A 19,725-nucleotide genomic window follows, 5' to 3' on the forward strand; every position below is an offset into this window, starting at 1 on the left:
GTGCCATAGTATTATATCCTATGGTATATTGCTATGGGGCAGCGCTGCCGATATTAATACAATATTTGTGCTGCAGAAGAGGGCTATTCGCGCTATTTATAACCAAGGCCCTAAGGAATCATTGAGAGCAAAATTCAAAGAAATTAACATCTTGACTGTTGCTTCTCAATATATTCTTGATAATGTTCATAGGTACATAAGTGAATTTGCCAAAAACTGTCATAACCATAATGTTAACACCAGGAACAGCTTATAATGCCTACTACTCGACTTAGTCGAGTTAGCAAATCTTTTGTGGGGCGATGTATATGCTTTTACAACAGGATCCCAGAAAATGTTCAAAGCAAAAGTATTACGCTATTCAAAAGAATTGTTAAAAAACGTTTGTGTGGTAAAGGTTACTATAACATAAATAATTTGAATTTGACACGTGACTTTGACCGATGTCGTGTCCAGGAAGTCCATTGTGTTGAACGCAGAGAGCGCGGGCGCGTTGTCGTGTCGCGGAGCCCGGTATTCAGTCGCCTGTCGCTCATCCATGTCAGTGATAACTTCTGGCAGACATTTTGTAGTATATATACCATTCGGCGTTAATACAGCGAAGCAACTCGCGACGAAAATTTTACCTACGCATCTCGATCGCTTCCCTTTGGTAATCGTTGGTTCGTTTCGCAACAGCCAAACTGTCGACTATCGCTTTGTTTCGGGGTCGTATTGACAAATCCAAGATTTGTCACCTGTCACTATGTCGTCAACGCCCCGAGACAAGCCTGCTTCAAATCTCTTCTGATCTACAATGAGATTGTTCGCCACTCAGCGCGCAATTATTCTTCTCACGCATAGGTGCTCGTGTAGAATCTTGCGAACTATCTAATTCGTTTGTTTTCTTGAATTCAATTTACCTTTTACTCTGTAACTACGGCAGTTACGGCAAAGGACGACCATTTATTTCTTCATCCCCCAACGACAATGGCGTTTAAATTCGTTAGAACGAATTTGTCATAAATGTTAACAGTAGATGGTTGTTTTAGAAGGGCCTTCATCCATAAGCACTATTTAAAGTCGATCAAATGTATGTTTAAACTCATCTGGTTTAAGGCCACATACAAAAATCATTGCACTAAAAAGTTCCCGATGCACATCCTTTTTACAATAACACACCCTTTAGCCCTCAAGATATATGGAGGGATAATTGAAATTCTTACTGTGGTATTTTTACTCGTAATTAATCACATATTTTTAATTAATTACAATTAGCCATGTCTGCATACATAAAAACTTTTTCTCATAAAACTTTCTGAGTGGCAAGTACAGTGAAACATCAACAACATAGAAAAATATCTAAAACATAGATTTATTATACTGAAGTAAAAGATTGACAATGCAAAAGAGTAACCCCCTTATTCATAATAGTCTGCTAACTTAAAGCATTGCTAATTCTCACTCTGTCCTCTTCTATTGACCTCAGTCAGAATGAGAAAAAACTCTCCTAAGCGGCTGTTTAAAGTTAGCGGACCATTATGAATAAGGGGGATGCTTGCTTCTGGAATGGAAGCACTCAAAAACACTGCACACAAGATCTATACCTAATAATTAAGAATATTGCCCGCGAATTAATACTGAATAAGTGCGCTGTAGATGCCGGTGCAGGTAGGCTACTAACAGAGATTTATCAACTGATAGATGGTGGCCATACAGTGAGGCACTCTATGGGAATAGTTATCAACAACACACAGAACATCCCTTGCTAATATATGGAAACAATCAACCAAAGATACTGGAAGCATAAGTACAATATGCCTTACGAAAACTGAAAACCTATAAATTGGATGGTAGAGACAATGTGTATGCCAAAACCAAAGCAAATTGAGGTTGGAGGTATTAATATACCTCTTGATATCTGCAACCAGGTATGGAGAACAGGTCAAAGGTGAAATGAATGTAAAGAATTAAACAAGAAGCTTATTGCTCTCCACACAAAAGGATCTACTTTTTGTGTGGACTACTACGGCAGGACACAGCAGGACACAGGAGCACAGAGACACATCTCATACTAACAAAATAAAGCTTTATGGGATAAAAGAGAAACTGATGTCATTCTTACAGTACCAAATACCTGAAGAACAGGCTGGTTTTGTAAGGGGTCATGGTAAAAGGGAGCAACTCGTCAAGGTAAGACAATTAGTAGAGAAAAACCAAGAATTTTGCAAGCCAACACTGATGTGCTTCCTAGACTATAAAGGTTTTGCGTGCTAATATGCTGGGACTGTGTCTGGAAAACCTTGGGGTGGTCGGACCAAGTTACCAATTTTACTATCATTATAATTAATTAAATGATAAAATTAATTAATATTACATTAGTAATTAAAACCATTAGCAAAAAGGTTTACTTCTACATTTAAAGCCTTGTTGATTTCCCACACTAACCTAATTGTATTAAGCCTGTTCTAAACATTGAAGATATCATTTTTAAAGCAATTATTCTTCATATTTTGCAGTGTTCAAGAGATTGTGACTAATAAAGCCTAACTTTCCATAAGACTTAGCAACATTACAAAAGATGATCAGGAGAGCATCGAGAGCACCAATCACTTCCTCTATCGCAATGAGTTTGACATAAGAAGTATGTGTACAGCCTTGTTAAGGCTGAAAACACATGATATGTATGTATAGCAAATATAGATACTTTAAATTTCATATTGGAAATACCATAGGGATATTGTTTTATGACAGTACTATGCAAGAAGTTAATGCACAAATTGTTGTAAACATACAAAGCCATACACTCACTACAAGCCTTGCCTCTATTTTAAGATAATGGTGTTTTAAAAATACATAAAAGTAAATTAATGGGGGTGGATTATAATAAGATACTTAAGTTTGCAATGGAAAATTAATTATGTGACTAAGGGCCACATAATTAAGGACCAGTGTTTTATTAACGTATTAAGTAAAGATTTTTGAACATTGAAAATATTACAATTAATATGATTCAGTAATGATTATTTTTAAAATACAATATATAATTTATTAATTAACCTACACATAAAATGTTACGTAAATTTATTTGAACGATTGTATAGAAATTGCGTCGAATATATTCACAAAAGAAAACTCACCTGAATTAGAAGTGTAAAATCATCCAAACGTTTTCTTTGTCCAACAGAGTTTTTTCAACATTTATCGTTTCGTAACACTGTGAGTTATAATAACACAATTTAGCTATGTTGTGAGTTTTGAACAAAATCACACGAGCCCAGCGCAATTACACGATTTCTATTTTAATTGGCAATTGGCAAAGTAACCATCTACTGAAAATTTTGACATTTCACGATCGAAGAATGCATCTACATCTACGACAATGTTTACGTCACTTTTGGTTTCATATAATACTAATTATACTATTAATATCGCTGTAAATTTTTACAATGACTGAACATTAAAATATATATAACTTCTCTCAATCCTCATTCAATATTCACTGTAACACAAAACAAAAAATATTTTATTAATTTATTAAAGTTTATTGCACTTTACTTTCAGACTTTTCACATTTCATGTCATTTATGCATGTCATTTATTTTTTTCACTGCACAGCAATGTGTCACCCAGAACCGTGGACTTATCCTACTAACGGGCTTGAGTGAGTTATGAATATTTTTAAAACTGTGTTTTTATAAAATATACACCAGACTTACAATATACTACAGCATGGGACAAAGCGTGCGAGAGAAATTAACATCTCTGAATGAAAATGTAAGCGAATCTATTGGTGCTGTAACCGATTTTGATCGACAAGTCGTAGACAGTGACTACTACCTTATCAAAGAAGATAATACGTACAGGACTATGAATTACTAGTGGCGGGAAAAGCATTCCATTTTGAGGTAGATATTTTCTCTGCATCACACATATTTCACTAAGCTTATCTTTTGACTTGAAGAACCAATGACACTCGTTTAAATTTCAATGAAGTATATTAACTCTTTTTTTTTATATTTAGCTTTTGGTATTGGCAATAGAAAATAAAAAAATCTGTGTAAAAATTATAGAGATATGGTATTCTTAGAAACACAAGAAAATTTACAAGACGTGGCGTCACCTCTCGCCACTTGCAGCCGACAGACCGCTATATAAGCGGTACCAGAACAGTTAGCGACAATTGGAGAGCTCGACTGCCTTCGTGTGCTGAGTCTGCTGACATTTACGCGACTCGCACCGGCGCTCGGGCCCTTTTTAGCGTTTCAGTGTACAGCGATACCGCCTACTGAAACCCTTTTTTTGACCACGGTTGGTGTTCTGGGTCAACACGACACCCCCTCCGGTCTGGGTCCGGTCTGCCACCAGTCGCAAGCCCCGGGAACCAGGCTGGTGGGGTGCTGGCCAGCACCTCCGCTTGGGCCGCGCCTAGAGGCAAGGTGAAAAATAAATAATTAAAAAAACAAAAATATATCACCAGAATTAGAATGCCACCGCCATTGTCGCAGTGACGCGCGACCTGACCGCGCCCGATCCGCCGGAAGGTTTTTGTGTCGGCGATCTCTGGCCTTCAAGCAGGGCTAGACGCGATGATAGCGTCCGGTGACCTTCGCCACGAGCCTGCTGACAAGGTCACCGGCCCCGTCCGTCGCCCGACCGGGTACGCCCAGGCGACGACCGATGGCCACAACAACCCCTGCTATACGCACGGCGACGCCTGCAACGGCGAAGCATACAGCGCAGGCGCCTCACCCACGCATGCCGCGTTATGCCACCACGCAACCGAGTATCCCAGTGGGGCGTTTTCCCTTACCTCCGCTCCGCACCAGCCCGACATACGCGACTACTGCCGCGATTAAGAAGAGCCCAACCCCCGCTGCTTCCACTACGACTACCACCGCCGCCGCCCCCACTCCGGCCACTCAGACCCACAATCCCCGCTCGCCCGGGCAGATCGGGATGCCTGATGTTCGCGCAACTCCAGCGAACCCCGGATCTCATCCCGGGTATATGAGGTGCGAGAGCTCCTCTGTATGCCCGGGATCACTATTGAGGCGTGGCGCGGCAGAAGGGGACCTGCGCAGTGCCACCGATGCCAGCAGTTTCGCCACTACTCCCACAACTGCCACTGGACCATTGCCTGTGTGCGGTGTGGGGACAATCGTCCTGCACGAGAGTGCCAGCGCCCCAGGCAGGATCCGCCGACGTGCGCCAATTGTGGAGGTGCGCACCCGGTGTTCCGCAAGGAGACGCGCAACCACCGGGCTGGCACCATCGCACGCACTGCCTCAGCTGCGCGCGCGCATCCTACCACTGCCCACAAATGTGTGGCCTCCAATGGGAGGCTGACGCACCCGGTTCGCTCATGGCTGCCGCCAACCAGCCACAGCGACCGGGTAAACGCCGACACAAGCGTGGTAAACGCGCACAAGCGCGCCAAGGCGCGCCATTTACCGTGCCACTTGCCGCACCTCGCACTGCGCTACCTACTGCGCCACGCGCCGCAACCTATCCAGCGCAGCAAAACGTCCCAGACAACCGTGGTCGCTGCCCCCCCAGAGGGGACGAAGGCGATGCGAGTGACGCCGCTGGACCCGCGACTTACCTAGGTTATCAGCACACTGAACCAGGTGCTGATAGCTAACAAGGAGCAGCGTGACCCTATTCCACTGATCCTGGGTTGCATCACGGAGCTCTGCACCTTTTATGGCTGAGCTCAGCATCGCGTTCTGGAACGCCGACGGGCTTTCATCACCAAAAGCCCGTCTCTTCAAGACTTTGCTCTCTCAGCGTCGATTGGACATCGCCCTGATCAGCGAGACTCACCTCAGACCAGTAGACAAGTTGAAGGTTTCCGGATACTACGTCTACCGGGAGGACCACACCTCGCCGATCACCTGCTTAAAGGGGATTAGCAGTCTTGGTCCGTCGGAACGTCATCCACGAACTGCTGCCAGTACCTCAACTGCAGACGTCGTACGCCCTAGGCGTGGAGATCTGCATCAAGCGTCAGCCCACCCACGTGTTCGCTTTCTACAAGCCGCCGCAGAATCGACTCGCAGTGGCTGATGTCCACACCTTGTTGGACTCGCCGCTGCCGACGATCGTCGCGGGCGACTTCAACGCGAACCACACGGCGTGGAACTCCACTATTGTGAGTCCAGATGGTAGACGCCTACTGGACGACGCAGATCGCTACGGCTACGAGGTGCTAGGACCAGAGGTCCCGACGCACTACCCGTACTGTGCAGCCCACATGCCAGACGTCCTCGACATAGCCGTAACGCGCGGCCTAGCTACCGCACCGTCATTAGACGTCCTGGATGACCACCTCATCTCCGATCTCCACATCACCAAGTAGTCCTCTTGACGCTGAAGATGACCCCGATGACGACATCGCTGCCTTCTCCGAAGCATCACCAGGACTAGCGAATCTTCGCCGAACACATGGCCGAACATTCGCCGTCCTTTAAAGTAGAGAGCCCTGCAGACATCGACCAACTCGCCACGGACCTCAGCGCAACAGTGTCCAATGCGCTTCGAGAGTCCAGACTCGACGCTGCATCTACTCATAGACAACCCCAGCTCCCTGCCTACATACAAGCGATGATCGAGGAGAAGAGGAAGCTGCGAAGGCAATGGCAAAACCTGCGGTGCCCGACCATGAAGACGCGGCTGAACGCTCTGGCTGCCAAGATCTCAGACGCACTGGAGACAGTCGCAGATGAATCCTGGCACTCCGCCATTGAGCGAGCCGGTGACGACTGGTCCGGCATGCACCGCCTCTGCCGCCAACTCTCCGGGAAGCCTTCCCCGATTAGACCCCTCATGGCCAGTGACGGAACCCCACGTTACCGAGCTGAGGATTGAGCGGAGATATTTGCGGACTACCTGGAGACGCAGTTTACACCCAACCCGTCCTCGGATGTGCAGCACGTAGAGACCATCGAGCGACATCTGAAGAACTACTTCGAGTCGCCGATAGTACCGACAGAAGACCCATTCGTGTTCTCCCTGATCGAGTCACCAACCAAGCCCTGCGTCACCTACCTCCACGAGCAATCGCGACGCTGACGCGGCTCTTCAACGGAATCCTCCGTACCGGGCACTTTCCATCATCGTGGAAGCTCGGCCGAGTCATCCTGATTCCCAAGCAAGGCAAAAACATCATGCTGCCTGGGAGTTACCGTCCCACCACTCTTCTGTCCACCACCTCGAAAGTCTTCGAGAAGCTACTGTTGCTGCACATCACGCCCCATCTTCAGCTACGCGACGAACAGTTCGGTTTCCGTGCCGAACACTACACTACTTTACAAGTGACGAGGATACTGCACCATGTTGCTACCGCCTACAACAAGCGAGAGCAGTCTGTTGCAGTATTCCTCGATATGGAGAAGGCGTTCGATCGCGTCTGGCACGGCCTCGTGTACAAGCTGTCCACGTCTACTACTCCTCGCCGAGTAGTTAAGACTGTGGCCATCTTTTTGGAAGACAGACGTTTTCAAGTGGCGGTTGAAGAAACTCTGTCCACGGAGCACCCCATCCGAGCTGGTGTGCCCCAGGGAAGCTGCCTGTCGCCCGTCTGCTACAACAGATACACGGACGACATTCCAGTCGCCAACGGCGCCATTTAAGCTCTGTATGCCGACGACGCGGCGTTCATTACCACCTCGCTGAATGCCCCGCATGCAGCGCTGAAGATGCAGCGAGCACTGGACGCGCTTCCCATCTGGCTGAAGGACTGGAGACTCAAGGTCAACGTGGCGAAGACTCAGGCGATTTCCATCGGGTGGGCGCGCCTATTGCCGCCCCCGGTGCCACTCATGGGCGAGATCGTCGAATGGTCCCCGATTTGATTGATTTGATTTGATTTATACAAGACGTACGTTCGCACGCGACTTACCTACGCGGCCCCCGCCTGGTTTGCGCTGACAAGCGAGACGGGTCGCAAGTCGCTGCGAGCGCAGCAGTCGCTGACGATCCGCACCATCTCCGGAGCACCACGCTTCGTACGGAATCAGGTTATCTCCAGAGACCTGCGCATGGAGAGCCTGGACGACTTCGTTCGTCGCCTGAGCACCTCTATGTTCGCGCGCGCCGATGGAGCGCGATCCCAGCATTTGCGTGACAAGACTGCTTCCTCGCCGCTGGCTCATGGGCGCTCACCGGTACACTACCGGTGGACTCGAACTTGCTGAGCGGCGGGCGCAAGCCAACCACGGATTTACCACCCTGCCGCAGTCCGCAGATCACTCGCGACACCACGCGGGCTCGATCACACTGCAGCAGGATACCACCGAAAATGACACCATGGACCAACCGGTCCCACCCAGAGCCCCACCTGTAGTTGCAGGCGGCGTTTATACCACTGAAAGGGGCCATCGCCCCGATCAGTTACCCTGAGGCCCGTGAGGGCCTACGCGGAAGACCCAGGTCGTAGCGACAATTACTTCGTTCGACGTCGGATACTGAACATCTCACCGAAACTCTGCCCGTTTTCGTATTGATTGTTTGTACTTTGTAGTGACTAATTATTTAAATTGTGTTGACAGTGACAGGTGGACAGGGTCAAGACGTCTATAAAAGGCGACGTCTCCCTAGCGGCGACACATTTTCGCTGCAACCGTTGACTAGTTAGGACGTTACTCTGCCCGATTTCTATTCGAATATTAGTCTTTGTGTTGTTTGAAATGTATTCTTAGAAGCTTAAAAACTCTTTTTGATCTTATTTCCTAATTTCAGAAGTGGGATACTTCTTTCGCCCACTTTTATTGTTTCAGTTTTGTGTGTTTTACAGTTGTTCGGAAGTTAACAATTGTGGTTCCTTCGTGGTTAAGTGGTGTTCTTTTTTTTTACGTAGGTAGACAAATTTTTGCTTAGTTTGCGTTTTGTTGGATCCTTGTTGCTTTTGTTATGCGTGTACTTAAATATTAGTAATATAATTACTGGTTTTTATGATTAAAAATATACCATCCTATCATGTAGGTAGGATTTTTGAATGAGATAAAATGAGAAGAATGAGAACCGGTCAGTGCTCGCATAAGGGACGTCATAAGTCGTAAATCGCGCAGTACTTTGCGCGCTCCGGTACGGTTCACTAGATGATCACGGAAAATATTGTTTGAAATATTTAATTTAAATAGAAAAAACCACTAAGTATGCCCCGGGTAAGTTATTTTTAATGGTTCCAATGGATGTTCAATTGAGAAAGAAATTGATAAAAAATATTATATTTATGTACGTCTTAATTTTTCGAAGTTTTAAAGTCCACAAGTGCAGTAAAAAATAAGCTCTTACTTTTTCCTGAGTACATTTGGATTTGAATCAGGGCAAAATATTTCTTGTCCAATTTTCCATTATTATAGTACTGAGTATTTTCTATAACAAAACGCAAACTTTATCTCACACACATTAACTCCAAGCAAAGGTCACTTATTGTTTTTAAGCAATGCCAGCTCCCTTTATTTTCAGATTTTTACCTTGTAAGACTTCAGTGTCAACATTTTTTTGTACTTATATCTTTTTCTCTTATAGCAGCAGTTTCTTAAAATGTTACCGCACATATTTCTTCAAATGGGGACCCATCCTATGCTTTGCCCTTAGCTACTTCGTGTTTTTTGGAGGCTGTTATTGGTCCGTAGCATATCTCAAACCACAAATTAGAATCTAACTGGGCCTTCGTAGCCCCTTTTACTTGAAGACATAATGATTCCGTCATTTCGATATAATAAATTGGTTATAAAAAATATTTCGATGTGAAAATCCACACAGGTTTTATTAAAATTATTTGTTAGGTAATGAAGAGACATCTTTTCCACGTCTTTTTTTCACAAGATATTGCGAGAGCAAGCACTATATTTGAAGCTCTCGAAGTTTTGGTACTAGTTTGTCAAAAAAATCAATTTTAGTCTGCTCTACTTTATGACATGTAGCATCAAAATCTTTAGCTTTAATCATATTCAATTCAAGTGCCGAAACCTGTTTTTTTTTCTAGTAACACTTTACAGAAGTTGTTGATGGCGTGATCTAACCACATCAAAAATGCTACGGCATGTTTTATTGCAAAACTGCTTTCTCATTTTATCTCATTCAAAAATCCATACCTACATGATAGGATGGTATAAGTAGAGGCGATTTTTAATCAAAAAAACAAGTTCCTAATTTAATTACTTTAAACTTTCTGAAGGAACGTGTACCGTGATTGCGGGGTGTGTTAAAAAGCACTTTAAAAGATGATTTAGGTATTAATACTTACCATACTTGAGAAACAATTTCAGAAAACTTATTGAAAAAAAAATTGAAGTACTAAAGTTGTTATAAGATATTTTTGGTTGTTAATAGTTACTATCCATCGTTGACATGAAATAGTACTCTTCAAATAATTCGAATAACAATGACGTTCATTCCAACCGTTCACGAGAATTTTCCATGGTTCCAAACTTAGTCGGTATGTCCGAAAACAAAATATAGAAGGATCAGTACCGGAACTTTGTTTAATTTCGTTAGTTTACATTGTTTCGTTTGGGAGAATGAGAGTAGATCTCCAGGAAACTTTGTGCTCAGCGGACACCTCTTAGTTAAACAGTCCCAAAAACTCCATCATGTTGAATAGTGCCGTCAAAATAGGGGAAAGATTTAACGGAGCTGACTCAAATGAAGTGTTCGACATACTTACGGCTGACGAAAGCTGGATTTACTGTTATGATCCCGAAACCAAAAGACAGTCTACTCAGTAGGTAGGTGTTTTCTTCCGCGAAGTTGCCAACTAAAGTGAAAAGGGAGGAAGAAGCATGTGCAAAAAGATGGTGGCCTCGTTTTTCGGAAAGACTTGTCATTATACGACAGTTGTGATTCCTGGTGTTGCAAGAGAATATGGGCAGCGTAGATCACTTAACATCAGATGACCCTAACGCTCATTTATCCTTCTATTTTATAAAAGAATTGATCACCCACCGAATAGCCCCGACCTCGCGATTTTCAATTATTCCCGAAAATAAAAAGTTAGAGGAAAACGTTTTAAGGACGCCGAGGCAGCTGTGGCGGCGTTTCAAAAAGCCTTTGATGAAGGAGGTCTCTTTTTTCTTTATTATGGACGAGTAGGCAAAGTACTTTTCTAAGTGGTTCCATCTGATGCATTGATATATTGACGTGAATGGACACTATTTTGGAAAGATATTATAAAACTTAATAATCTGCTAGTTTGATCAGTTTTGATTTTTTAAGAAATTTCAGTTTGACTCTCGTAAATAAGAAAAGTTCTTATTTCAGATATCTTCCGTTGTTGATGTACGACATAGTCCGCTTTGTTATATTAGTGAATAGACAGGAAGGATTTCGCCAGGCAAGCAAAAAGTTCCGCTACATAACATTTCTGCTGTTATAGACTTAATATCATCTTTAAAAACTGATCGGATTTGCAGAATGAGAGGTAGGATGCCAGTCCTCGTGGCACATGATAGGGCTTTAAATTATCGGTTGAACGTAGTGTTTAAATTCTCTTTGTTATCGGTGGACACGCTTGATCATGCTGTTGGTGTAACGAATCCTGCTACTGATTGATAGTCCTGGGCCTTGAATGCCACAATTGACAGGTTTTTACTAAGGAGCCACACATATGGTCGTGCGTAAGGCCCAAAGAGTATAATAATATATAGGGAAAAGAGAGCTTTCTCTACGAGCTCAAGAAAGTTAGCCCCCCAGATTGTTTATTTTTTTTTTTTAATTTTTATTATTACATCGATAGTTCGTCATTTGTTCTTGGTTGTTCTCTATAAAGATTTGTTTGTTCTCGATTTATTTATTTAAAAAAAATTGAACTTCTTTAAAATTGGTTAGGTTAGGTTATGTTAGAACAGTTAAAACAACGCCAGAACCAAATAGTAGGCGTTTCCCCCCATTAACAGGGGGCGGGGGCTAACTAAAGGGTATGTTTTTAATTAATTATTTTTAAATAAACAACAAAAGAACAAACAATTATTTATAGCGAACAATTAAGAACAAACTACGAACTAAGGATATGCGATATTGAAAATTCAAAAATAGAATAAATTTTTTTTTGGGGGGCTAAGTTTGATGAGCCCTCTCTACGCATTATGAGCTGTCTATTTGAAAACTAGCGCCATCTGAAGATTAGCCCCGAAAATAACTATATATTAGCTCGAAATTATGAAATTCCTTTTTAATGTTGTGACGCAATTAAATAACTAACTCCATATACTCCAATAACTAACTACTTTTTAATGTAGGTATTGCAATTTTTTACCATGTTGAAATTGCGCGTAGAGTTAGTTATTTAATTTTGCCACAACATAGAACAAGGCCTTGCGTTAAGGTTGACGTAAACTGTTGTGTAGTTCAAAATATGAAAAATTATTGGCGAGCTGTTTCGGGTATAAAAGTAAGAATCGTCCCAGGAAGCGGTTTTCTTCGCCGTTTATATACGCGATAGCTGGCGATTAGGCAGCTTTTTACTGAAAAACCCAAAGGTTGCCTTTACTCATCTTCAACGCGTTGTTGAAGACATAAACGTGACCATTACATCAGTAAAGAGAGACAGTGACTAGATATAAACTAAATGGGCCAATAGTCCACCCAACAGGAAAACCTAATACAATACCGTTGATCTTGACTGTTCCTTTGGTTAGTGGATTTTGTAATATACCTATTTCCTCTCTACTACCTATAACCTCTATGACGCCGTAAATGGATTTGGTCGCCTGGATTGTGGACGCATGTGGTCGCCATGTTGAGAAGCATTTTAATATTTTTTTTTTATTATTTCAATACATTTTGTATGAAGTATATTATATCTCTGCACTGAATTTATTGTAGAAGACTATGAGTGATCTATTTTGAGAGCTGTTTTGGTGTGTAGAGTAAGAACAATTATTCCCGATAGCTCAACTAGCAACGTAACCGCCGTGGTGGGATTGCTAATGCTTGTAATGTGACTATTCATGGTAATTTTAATCATTGGAAACATTTTTGTGGTATATGCTAACCGGAGGGGGTACCTATTCTTCGTTTTTTTTTTCGAAACTTGGACACTCACAGCGTACCTCGTACACTAAGTACCTCAATGAGAGCATTGCAAAGGCATGTTGTTTATTGGTACATGATCAAAATTCAAATTCAAATATTTTTATTCAAAATAGGATGTGACATCACTTATTGAAAGTCAAAAACTACCACCCATTCCAAAATGAATGCCTCAGACCTGAGAAGAATGGGCGCAAAAAACTCAGCGGGCTTTTTTTTTCATCGAATAAATATGTTTACAAAGTAATATTGTACAATTAAACTTATTATTTAATAGCCTGAGGGCGGTCATTCCATTCCCAATCTGTGGTATCATTAAGAAAGTCATTTATGTTATAGTAACCTTTACCACACAAACGTTTTTTAACAATTCTTTTGAATAACGTTATACTTTTGTTTTGAATATTTTCTGGGATCTTGTTGTAAAAGCATATACATCGCCCCACAAAAGACTTACTAACTCGACTTAGCCAAGTAGTAGGCATCATAAGTTTATGTCTGTTCCTGGTGTTAACATTATGGTTTTGACAATTTCTGGCAAATTCACTTATTCACTTAAGTTATGCTTATGAACTTTAAAATATTATGGTTAGGTCTTTTTGCATATTAGCCGCTTCAATGTATATACAACTCAAACTCATTATAAAACAAGAGTAAAATAAATTAGGTATTTAAGAAAAATTATGTCTCTGGTATGGCTTTAATAACGTAAGATAAATCTATTTACAAATAAGTATTAACATAAAATGTGCTGCTGAAAATTCTATACTGTATTTGGTACAAAATATGTTTCCTTATAAAATTAATCTGTTTATTTACTTAGATCTGCAAACCCAACCGGAGGATGTTTATCTAATATTTCTGTCATAGCTGATGGGTAGAACGCCATAAACTTGAACCTTTCTCCCATTTTCTGTGGATCAACCAACATACTGAATGCTGCTTTTAATTTTTCCTTTTGTTCGTCACTCTGCATATTTTTTAAAAGCATCTGCAAATTTTAATAAGTATGTAAATATATGACCAATGTGTGCGATTATTTAAAAGGTTTTTGGTTGTCTAATCAGGTATTTGACTATATCACATATGTGCTTATATAAGCATATCAAGCTGTTGATATCCCAAATGATTATATTATTATATTTTAAATATTATTTCCATGTATGATTTGATGACTGACAAACGGAAAACTTATAGTAACCCTCTTTTTCGTCAGGGTTTAAAAAATATCTAACTGCTTCTCCACTGATGTCACTGTCCAAATCTGGTTCTAAACATCAACATATGCAGCTAAAAATGTTTACATTGCTGTCTATTGACCAATGATATTTTTAACAACTGGAGTAGACGCAGAAATGTATAGATATGCCATATGAAGCTTATATGGTGTAATTTGTAGCCTGTGCCATATTTCGGCTTTGTTTTTGTATGACGTGAACTGTCTATAGAACTTCATTGCGTCTACAAGTTACATTATACCTAGTCTTGCCTTATATGCTGAAAAAAAGAAAAAAAAATACGTTGAGACCAGTTATCAATAGAAGCACACAATCTTTCCATGGGAAAATTTTGTCACTGTCAAACATACGGATTGTTTTAGGGACTCCAAATTATCATGCCGTATATGTATATGTTTTTATGGCCCGACTAAGAACTTAGTCCGGCCATAAATACTGTTACAATTATAAATAAACAAAATATTACATTTGAATTTGGAATCTGTCATTTTTATATGATTGTTCATTGTGTTTTTTTTTTTTAATTTTGGCGACAATACAATGCACAAAATTTTGAGATATTAGAATGGAGTCGGGTGATAAAGAGAATCGAATTGCTGTGATTGCATTACACAAAGTAGGTATGGAGCCAAGTGCAATTTTTAAAACTCTCCATACACTTGCTATTAGTAAAATGTTTGTGTACCGGGCTATTAATAGGTACAATGAGACATACTTTAATTGTGACAGAAAAAAATCTGGCCATCCACGTAGTGTTCGTAATAAAAAGCAGTAAGGGAAACAATTCGAAGAAATTCTGTCCGAAAGCAAAAGAGATCTCGGGAGATGAAGATAGAAAGTGTGTGCTTCTATTAATAACTGACCTCAAAGTTTAAAGGACTGTATTGCAGCCAATGGAGACCACTTCGAATAAGCCTTTTATATTTATGTATTAACCTAATATATTGTAAAAGTAATAAATGTTATTTGCATTACATTTTTTTTTCAGTATATGGCAAGACTCGGTATATTAGTACCTACATAGAGGACATATACAATTACCTACTACCATAAGGCAACATTGCATGCATATAGAATCCAGTGTATAATCTACATTCCTTGCTTGTTATCATACAGTACCACCTTCGCATGCCATAAGTTAGGATTTCATCCCCACCATCTGGATGTGTGGCGGTCCTCCACAGTGCGGTTTTCAAGCTTTCTCCCTCATACTACAAAGCTGTGGAATGAGCTTCCTTGTGCGGTGTTTCCGGGACGATACGACATTGGTACCTTCAAAAAAAGCGCGTACACCTTCCTTAAAGGCCGGCAACGCTCTTGTGATTCCTCTGGTGTTGCAAGAGAATGTGGGCGGCGGTGATCACTTAACACCAGGTGACCCGTACGCTCGTTTGTCCTCCTATTCCATAAAAAAAAAGTACAAACTCTCAAGATACGTTCTGGATCCTATTATCTGATCCTATGGTACAATGTTCCTAATCTAATTCATACTTCTGATCTTATTGGTTGCCTTCATTTAGGATGTTAGTTATTATACCTCTAATCTGACTTTAGCTTGCATTCGTTCTAGAAACTCCTTCTGCTTCACAGGCCCCATGACAATTGCGTAGTTATCTACTCCAGGAGTTTTAGATGCAGCAATTCGAAGCTGACTGAAGTCTACATCTGCTGTCAAATCTGACTGGCCTGGGTTCTCCAATGGATGTACCACTTTGTGTTTATGAAACGCCTGAAATCAATCAAGAAAAGGTGATGAGACAAGCAAGTGCTTCAGCTTAAGGCTATCCTAAGGCTGAAACACATAGTGCTAACATATACAAATCTAGCCAGCATCCTGTGCTTTCCACAGGTACAATGCTACAATCCCCAGTCGCTTGATTTCACATAATATTGTTAATTCAAAGTTATTGCCAAAAGCATGAAAAATTTACAATTATTGCAAGACAAACATGTTTTACCCACAAAATAAAATTAAATACTAAATATTTGTTCTTATATTTTGTGAAATGACTATAAATTCCACCTTCATGCCACAAATTAGGATATCAACATCTGGATGTGTGGTGGTCTTACAGAGTGCGGTTTTCAAAGAACATTCCTCCATTCCTGCACTCCAAAACTGTGAAATGAGCTTTCTTGTGTTTCCATGCGATACGACATGGGTACCTTTAAAAAAACTCGTACACCTTCCTTCCTCTGGTGTTGCGCGAGAGTGTTGGCGGCGGTGATCACTTAACACCAGGTGACCCCGTACTATCGTTTGTCCTCCATTTCCATAAAAAAAAAACTATTTTCTGCATAGTATATTGCACCTTCTAACGTCGCAACTTGTGTGAACTTAATTTAACAAACAAAGGAGTTTCTTGTGCTTATTTACATAATTACACAAATAAAATTTGAAAACAAAATTTATTAATGTTCTTCTCGTGTTCCCTGTGAGAACTCTTCCAACTGAGCCAACCGTTCAAGTGGCTTCATCTACAGGATCTACTTTACAGTTGATAACCTGCTCAACCCCAATATTTGCATATTAGTAAATTGACTTGAGATGTAGCTCTTTCAAATCTAAACAATTTGTATTTTTTTTTTTAAAGTTATAACCCTCACTTCTGGGATTCATTACTCTCAGGTAGTGGCTTCACTGGTCTTGTGAATAAGGCATACAAGATTTATCAACGATATATCACTCGAACGGTTGGCTCAGTTGGAGGAGCGCTCGCACAGAACTCAAGAGGTTGCGGGTTCATAAATTTTGTTTTTAAATTTTATATGTGTAATTAATCCCAGAAGTGAGGGTTACAACACTTTGTGAATACATCTAACATTATACAGACACTTATTTCCTTACCTACCCTAAAAGTGTCCCCCTTTTCACCTTCATGTCCATAATCTGCTATCAGAACTAAGCCCCCATGTACATCAACCCGCTCAGCCAATTGTCTGGCAATTCCCAGTGCTCTGGGACTGATTTCAAGCTCTGTCCTATCAGCTTGTAGAGGTGGTCGTATCAGTAACTTAGCACTGGGTGTCTCTTCACCTGATATTCTGTAGTATAATTTCTGATTCTCATCCATGTCTATCAATAATTCACGCCAACCATTTTCAGTGTGCTGAAAATTTGATATGTTTTTTATTTTACTAAACATTAATAGCTGATTGATGACTTTTGAGCATAAGGGACTTAAATTGCTACAATTTTAATTTTATGTTTTCTTCAGATTACAAAAGTGATATTTTCAATTTAAAAAAATACAGCCATTACATTTTTGAATATTGGGTTTCTATGGGAAGTATGTAAACAATGAGACGAAACTGGTGGTCGTCAATAGAGTGAGACAATACATGAAGTCAGACATCATTTTAAGATTCTATATATATATAACATATAATGGAGTAATTCAATAATTGTTTGTCAAAAAAAAACATGTGAGCAAATATTGCTTATTGTATCCAGAAAATATAATATAGATAAAATTTTATAAATCAACTTACTTCAAACTTGTGAATTGGCAGCACATCAAAGAACTCATGAGCTATATACCATGAAAAATTTAATGGTACCTTCTTCAAGTCATTATACCAATATATTTTTATTCCACTTACTGTTTGACCCTGTCGATAGATAATAATAAAATATAAAATGTATTAATATGACAAAAATATTTGAGTTTTATTGAATGTATGTAATTATACAAAAACTCATAGGAGGTTTATTTTCTAACAAACACTTTTAACACCCAGAGGACACAGTCCCACGAGATTGTCGGACCAAATATGATCTGCTCTAAACATCAACCTCCATGATGCCATTCATAAGGCTAAGGATCGCAGCAGATGGAGGGGAATCATACGGGAGAAACTGATGCAGCGGGGGAGTCACTATCCTCAGTAATGAGGAAAACAACCCGAGGAGGACGAAACACTTTTAAAGGTTTATATTATGGTGTTTGTAAGATGATGCAGTTATTGTACTTTACCTTTGAGGTTCTTAATGAGTAACTTTTTTTTTAACTTACTCAAGTCAAAATTGAACAGTAAAAAAAGTTTGTAAATATTTATTTGAAAGAGTGGCAATGACTATCCTGACACTTCTATTACTCAACTTTTAACAAAGTATAGTTAAATGGTAAAATGTATATCCTTGACGTTTAAAAGTTTTGATTTTATGACCAAAATAATTTTAAATAGTGGAAGGACAAAACCTTCATCCATTAAACAAACATAAAATCTTACCTCCCGATTATATGGCGATTCAATATCACATTCATTATGTTTAGCACACAATCTGTTTGCCTGAACTAACTGCATTGTTGATGAAATCTCCACAAGATGTAGTGATAAATCATTTGGCTTATAATTCAATCTATTGAGGACCTAAATAAATACTACACATTATATTTTACTTGAAGTTAAACGATATTATTATTTAAAAATTGAATTATTTTAACAGATAGATGTATTTATACATGATCAACATATAGTTTGTTAAGTGCTAGACTATTAAATGTATAAATACACAACTTTATATCCACTTAGTGTAACTAAATAAATTATAATACTATTATTTTACTAGTTGCATGAAAAGAGCTAATAATAGCCAGTTATTATAAAAAATATATTACCCTTAAAAAATCTATCATCAAAGTGCCATTTCCTGGGCCCAGTTCAACAATTTGAAGGGGTTTTCCAGTACCCATTTTACTGGTTTCAGAATAAAACCATAATGCTAATATTTCACCAAACATTTGGCTTATTTCTGGTGAGGTTATAAAGTCTCCGGCTTCACTGATTACGTCCTTTTTCATATAATAACCTTCTGTAGGATTAGTGATTACAATATGCATGTATTCAGCGACAGTAAGAGGCCCGTTTAGGCGAATTTTCTCTTTAATAATATCCATCAAACTCGGTGCGTCTGCTAATGAAGGCATTTTTAAGGTTTTAGGATCTGGACGCTTAACAACTTTGTACCCCTTAGCTCTTTTCCAAATTGATGGTAAAAGGAGTGGCCTACTGTACAAACGTATTAAGTGTCGACAATTATTCATTATTTTGTAGTTAGTGGTTACCTAATTTTAATCAAAACACAAACACGCAATTGATAAGATTACTAGAGTCTAGACTATTAAACAAAGACTACAGCGGTAACAAATCAGCTGTGCATGGCTGACGCACAAACCGTGCAGGCCAAGAAATGGGGAAAAAAAATATCTGCTGTGCAATGAATTATTTGTCAGATCTGTCAGGAGGAAGTCATGACTCATGAGTTATGAAGGGTCAAAACATCTTGGGCTTAGTAATAATTATAAAACCAATAAAATTAAAAAAAAAACGGATACGAGACTTGTCATGAATTTTTTTTCTTCTTCCATAATCATTCACTTTATATTGGATTTCAAACGATAATAGAGACTTCAAATTGTATGAATAGTAAATGAAATATTAATTATAAAAGTCTTTCCAATAGTGA

General features: G+C 40.0%; 2 protein-coding genes across 4 annotated transcripts in view; both read right to left on the reverse strand.

The window, feature by feature from the left end:
- Positions 1–3,573, reverse strand: part of LOC126978077 (E3 ubiquitin-protein ligase UBR1) — a 71,045-nt gene extending 67,472 nt beyond the window's left edge. The window contains exon 1 of one of the 2 annotated variants that reach the window (XM_050826786.1): positions 3,120–3,573. The gene's annotated coding sequence lies outside the window, so the exon portion shown is untranslated. The remainder of the gene's footprint in view (positions 1–3,119) is intronic. The other variant, XM_050826787.1, reaches the window with a different exon arrangement.
- A 10,125-nt stretch (positions 3,574–13,698) lies between these two features.
- Positions 13,699–19,641, reverse strand: LOC126978138 (protein arginine methyltransferase NDUFAF7, mitochondrial). Of its 2 annotated transcripts, XM_050826883.1 has the most exons (6): positions 18,878–19,433; positions 18,489–18,629; positions 17,748–17,867; positions 17,108–17,365; positions 15,793–15,984; positions 13,699–14,008 (listed from the first exon to the last, which is right to left on the reverse strand). In XM_050826883.1, the coding sequence occupies exons 1-6, from the start codon at positions 19,301–19,303 to the stop codon at positions 13,829–13,831; spliced, it is 1,317 nt and encodes a 438-aa protein (XP_050682840.1). In that variant the 5' UTR covers positions 19,304–19,433; the 3' UTR covers positions 13,699–13,828. The 2 variants fall into 2 exon arrangements, with proteins under 2 accessions (XP_050682840.1, XP_050682841.1); XM_050826884.1 differs by lacking the exon at positions 13,699–14,008 and having other exon boundaries at positions 15,841–15,984; positions 17,104–17,365; positions 18,878–19,641.
- Between the last annotated feature and the right edge of the window lie 84 nt (positions 19,642–19,725).

This window comes from Leptidea sinapis, chromosome 47 (assembly GCF_905404315.1).
Source record: "Leptidea sinapis chromosome 47, ilLepSina1.1, whole genome shotgun sequence".
Taxonomy (NCBI): domain Eukaryota; kingdom Metazoa; phylum Arthropoda; class Insecta; order Lepidoptera; family Pieridae; genus Leptidea; species Leptidea sinapis.

Coding starts and splice junctions, on each gene's coding strand:
- LOC126978138 (XM_050826883.1), bottom strand. CDS start 19,303: ATGAATAATTGTCGACACTTAATACGTTTGTACAGTAGGCCACTCCTT. Junction 18,630..18,877: donor TGATGATAGATTTTTTAAGG/GTAATATATTTT, acceptor GTATTTATTTAG/GTCCTCAATAGATTGAATTA. Junction 17,366..17,747: donor TGCCAATTCACAAGTTTGAA/GTAAGTTGATTT, acceptor TCAAATTTTCAG/CACACTGAAAATGGTTGGCG.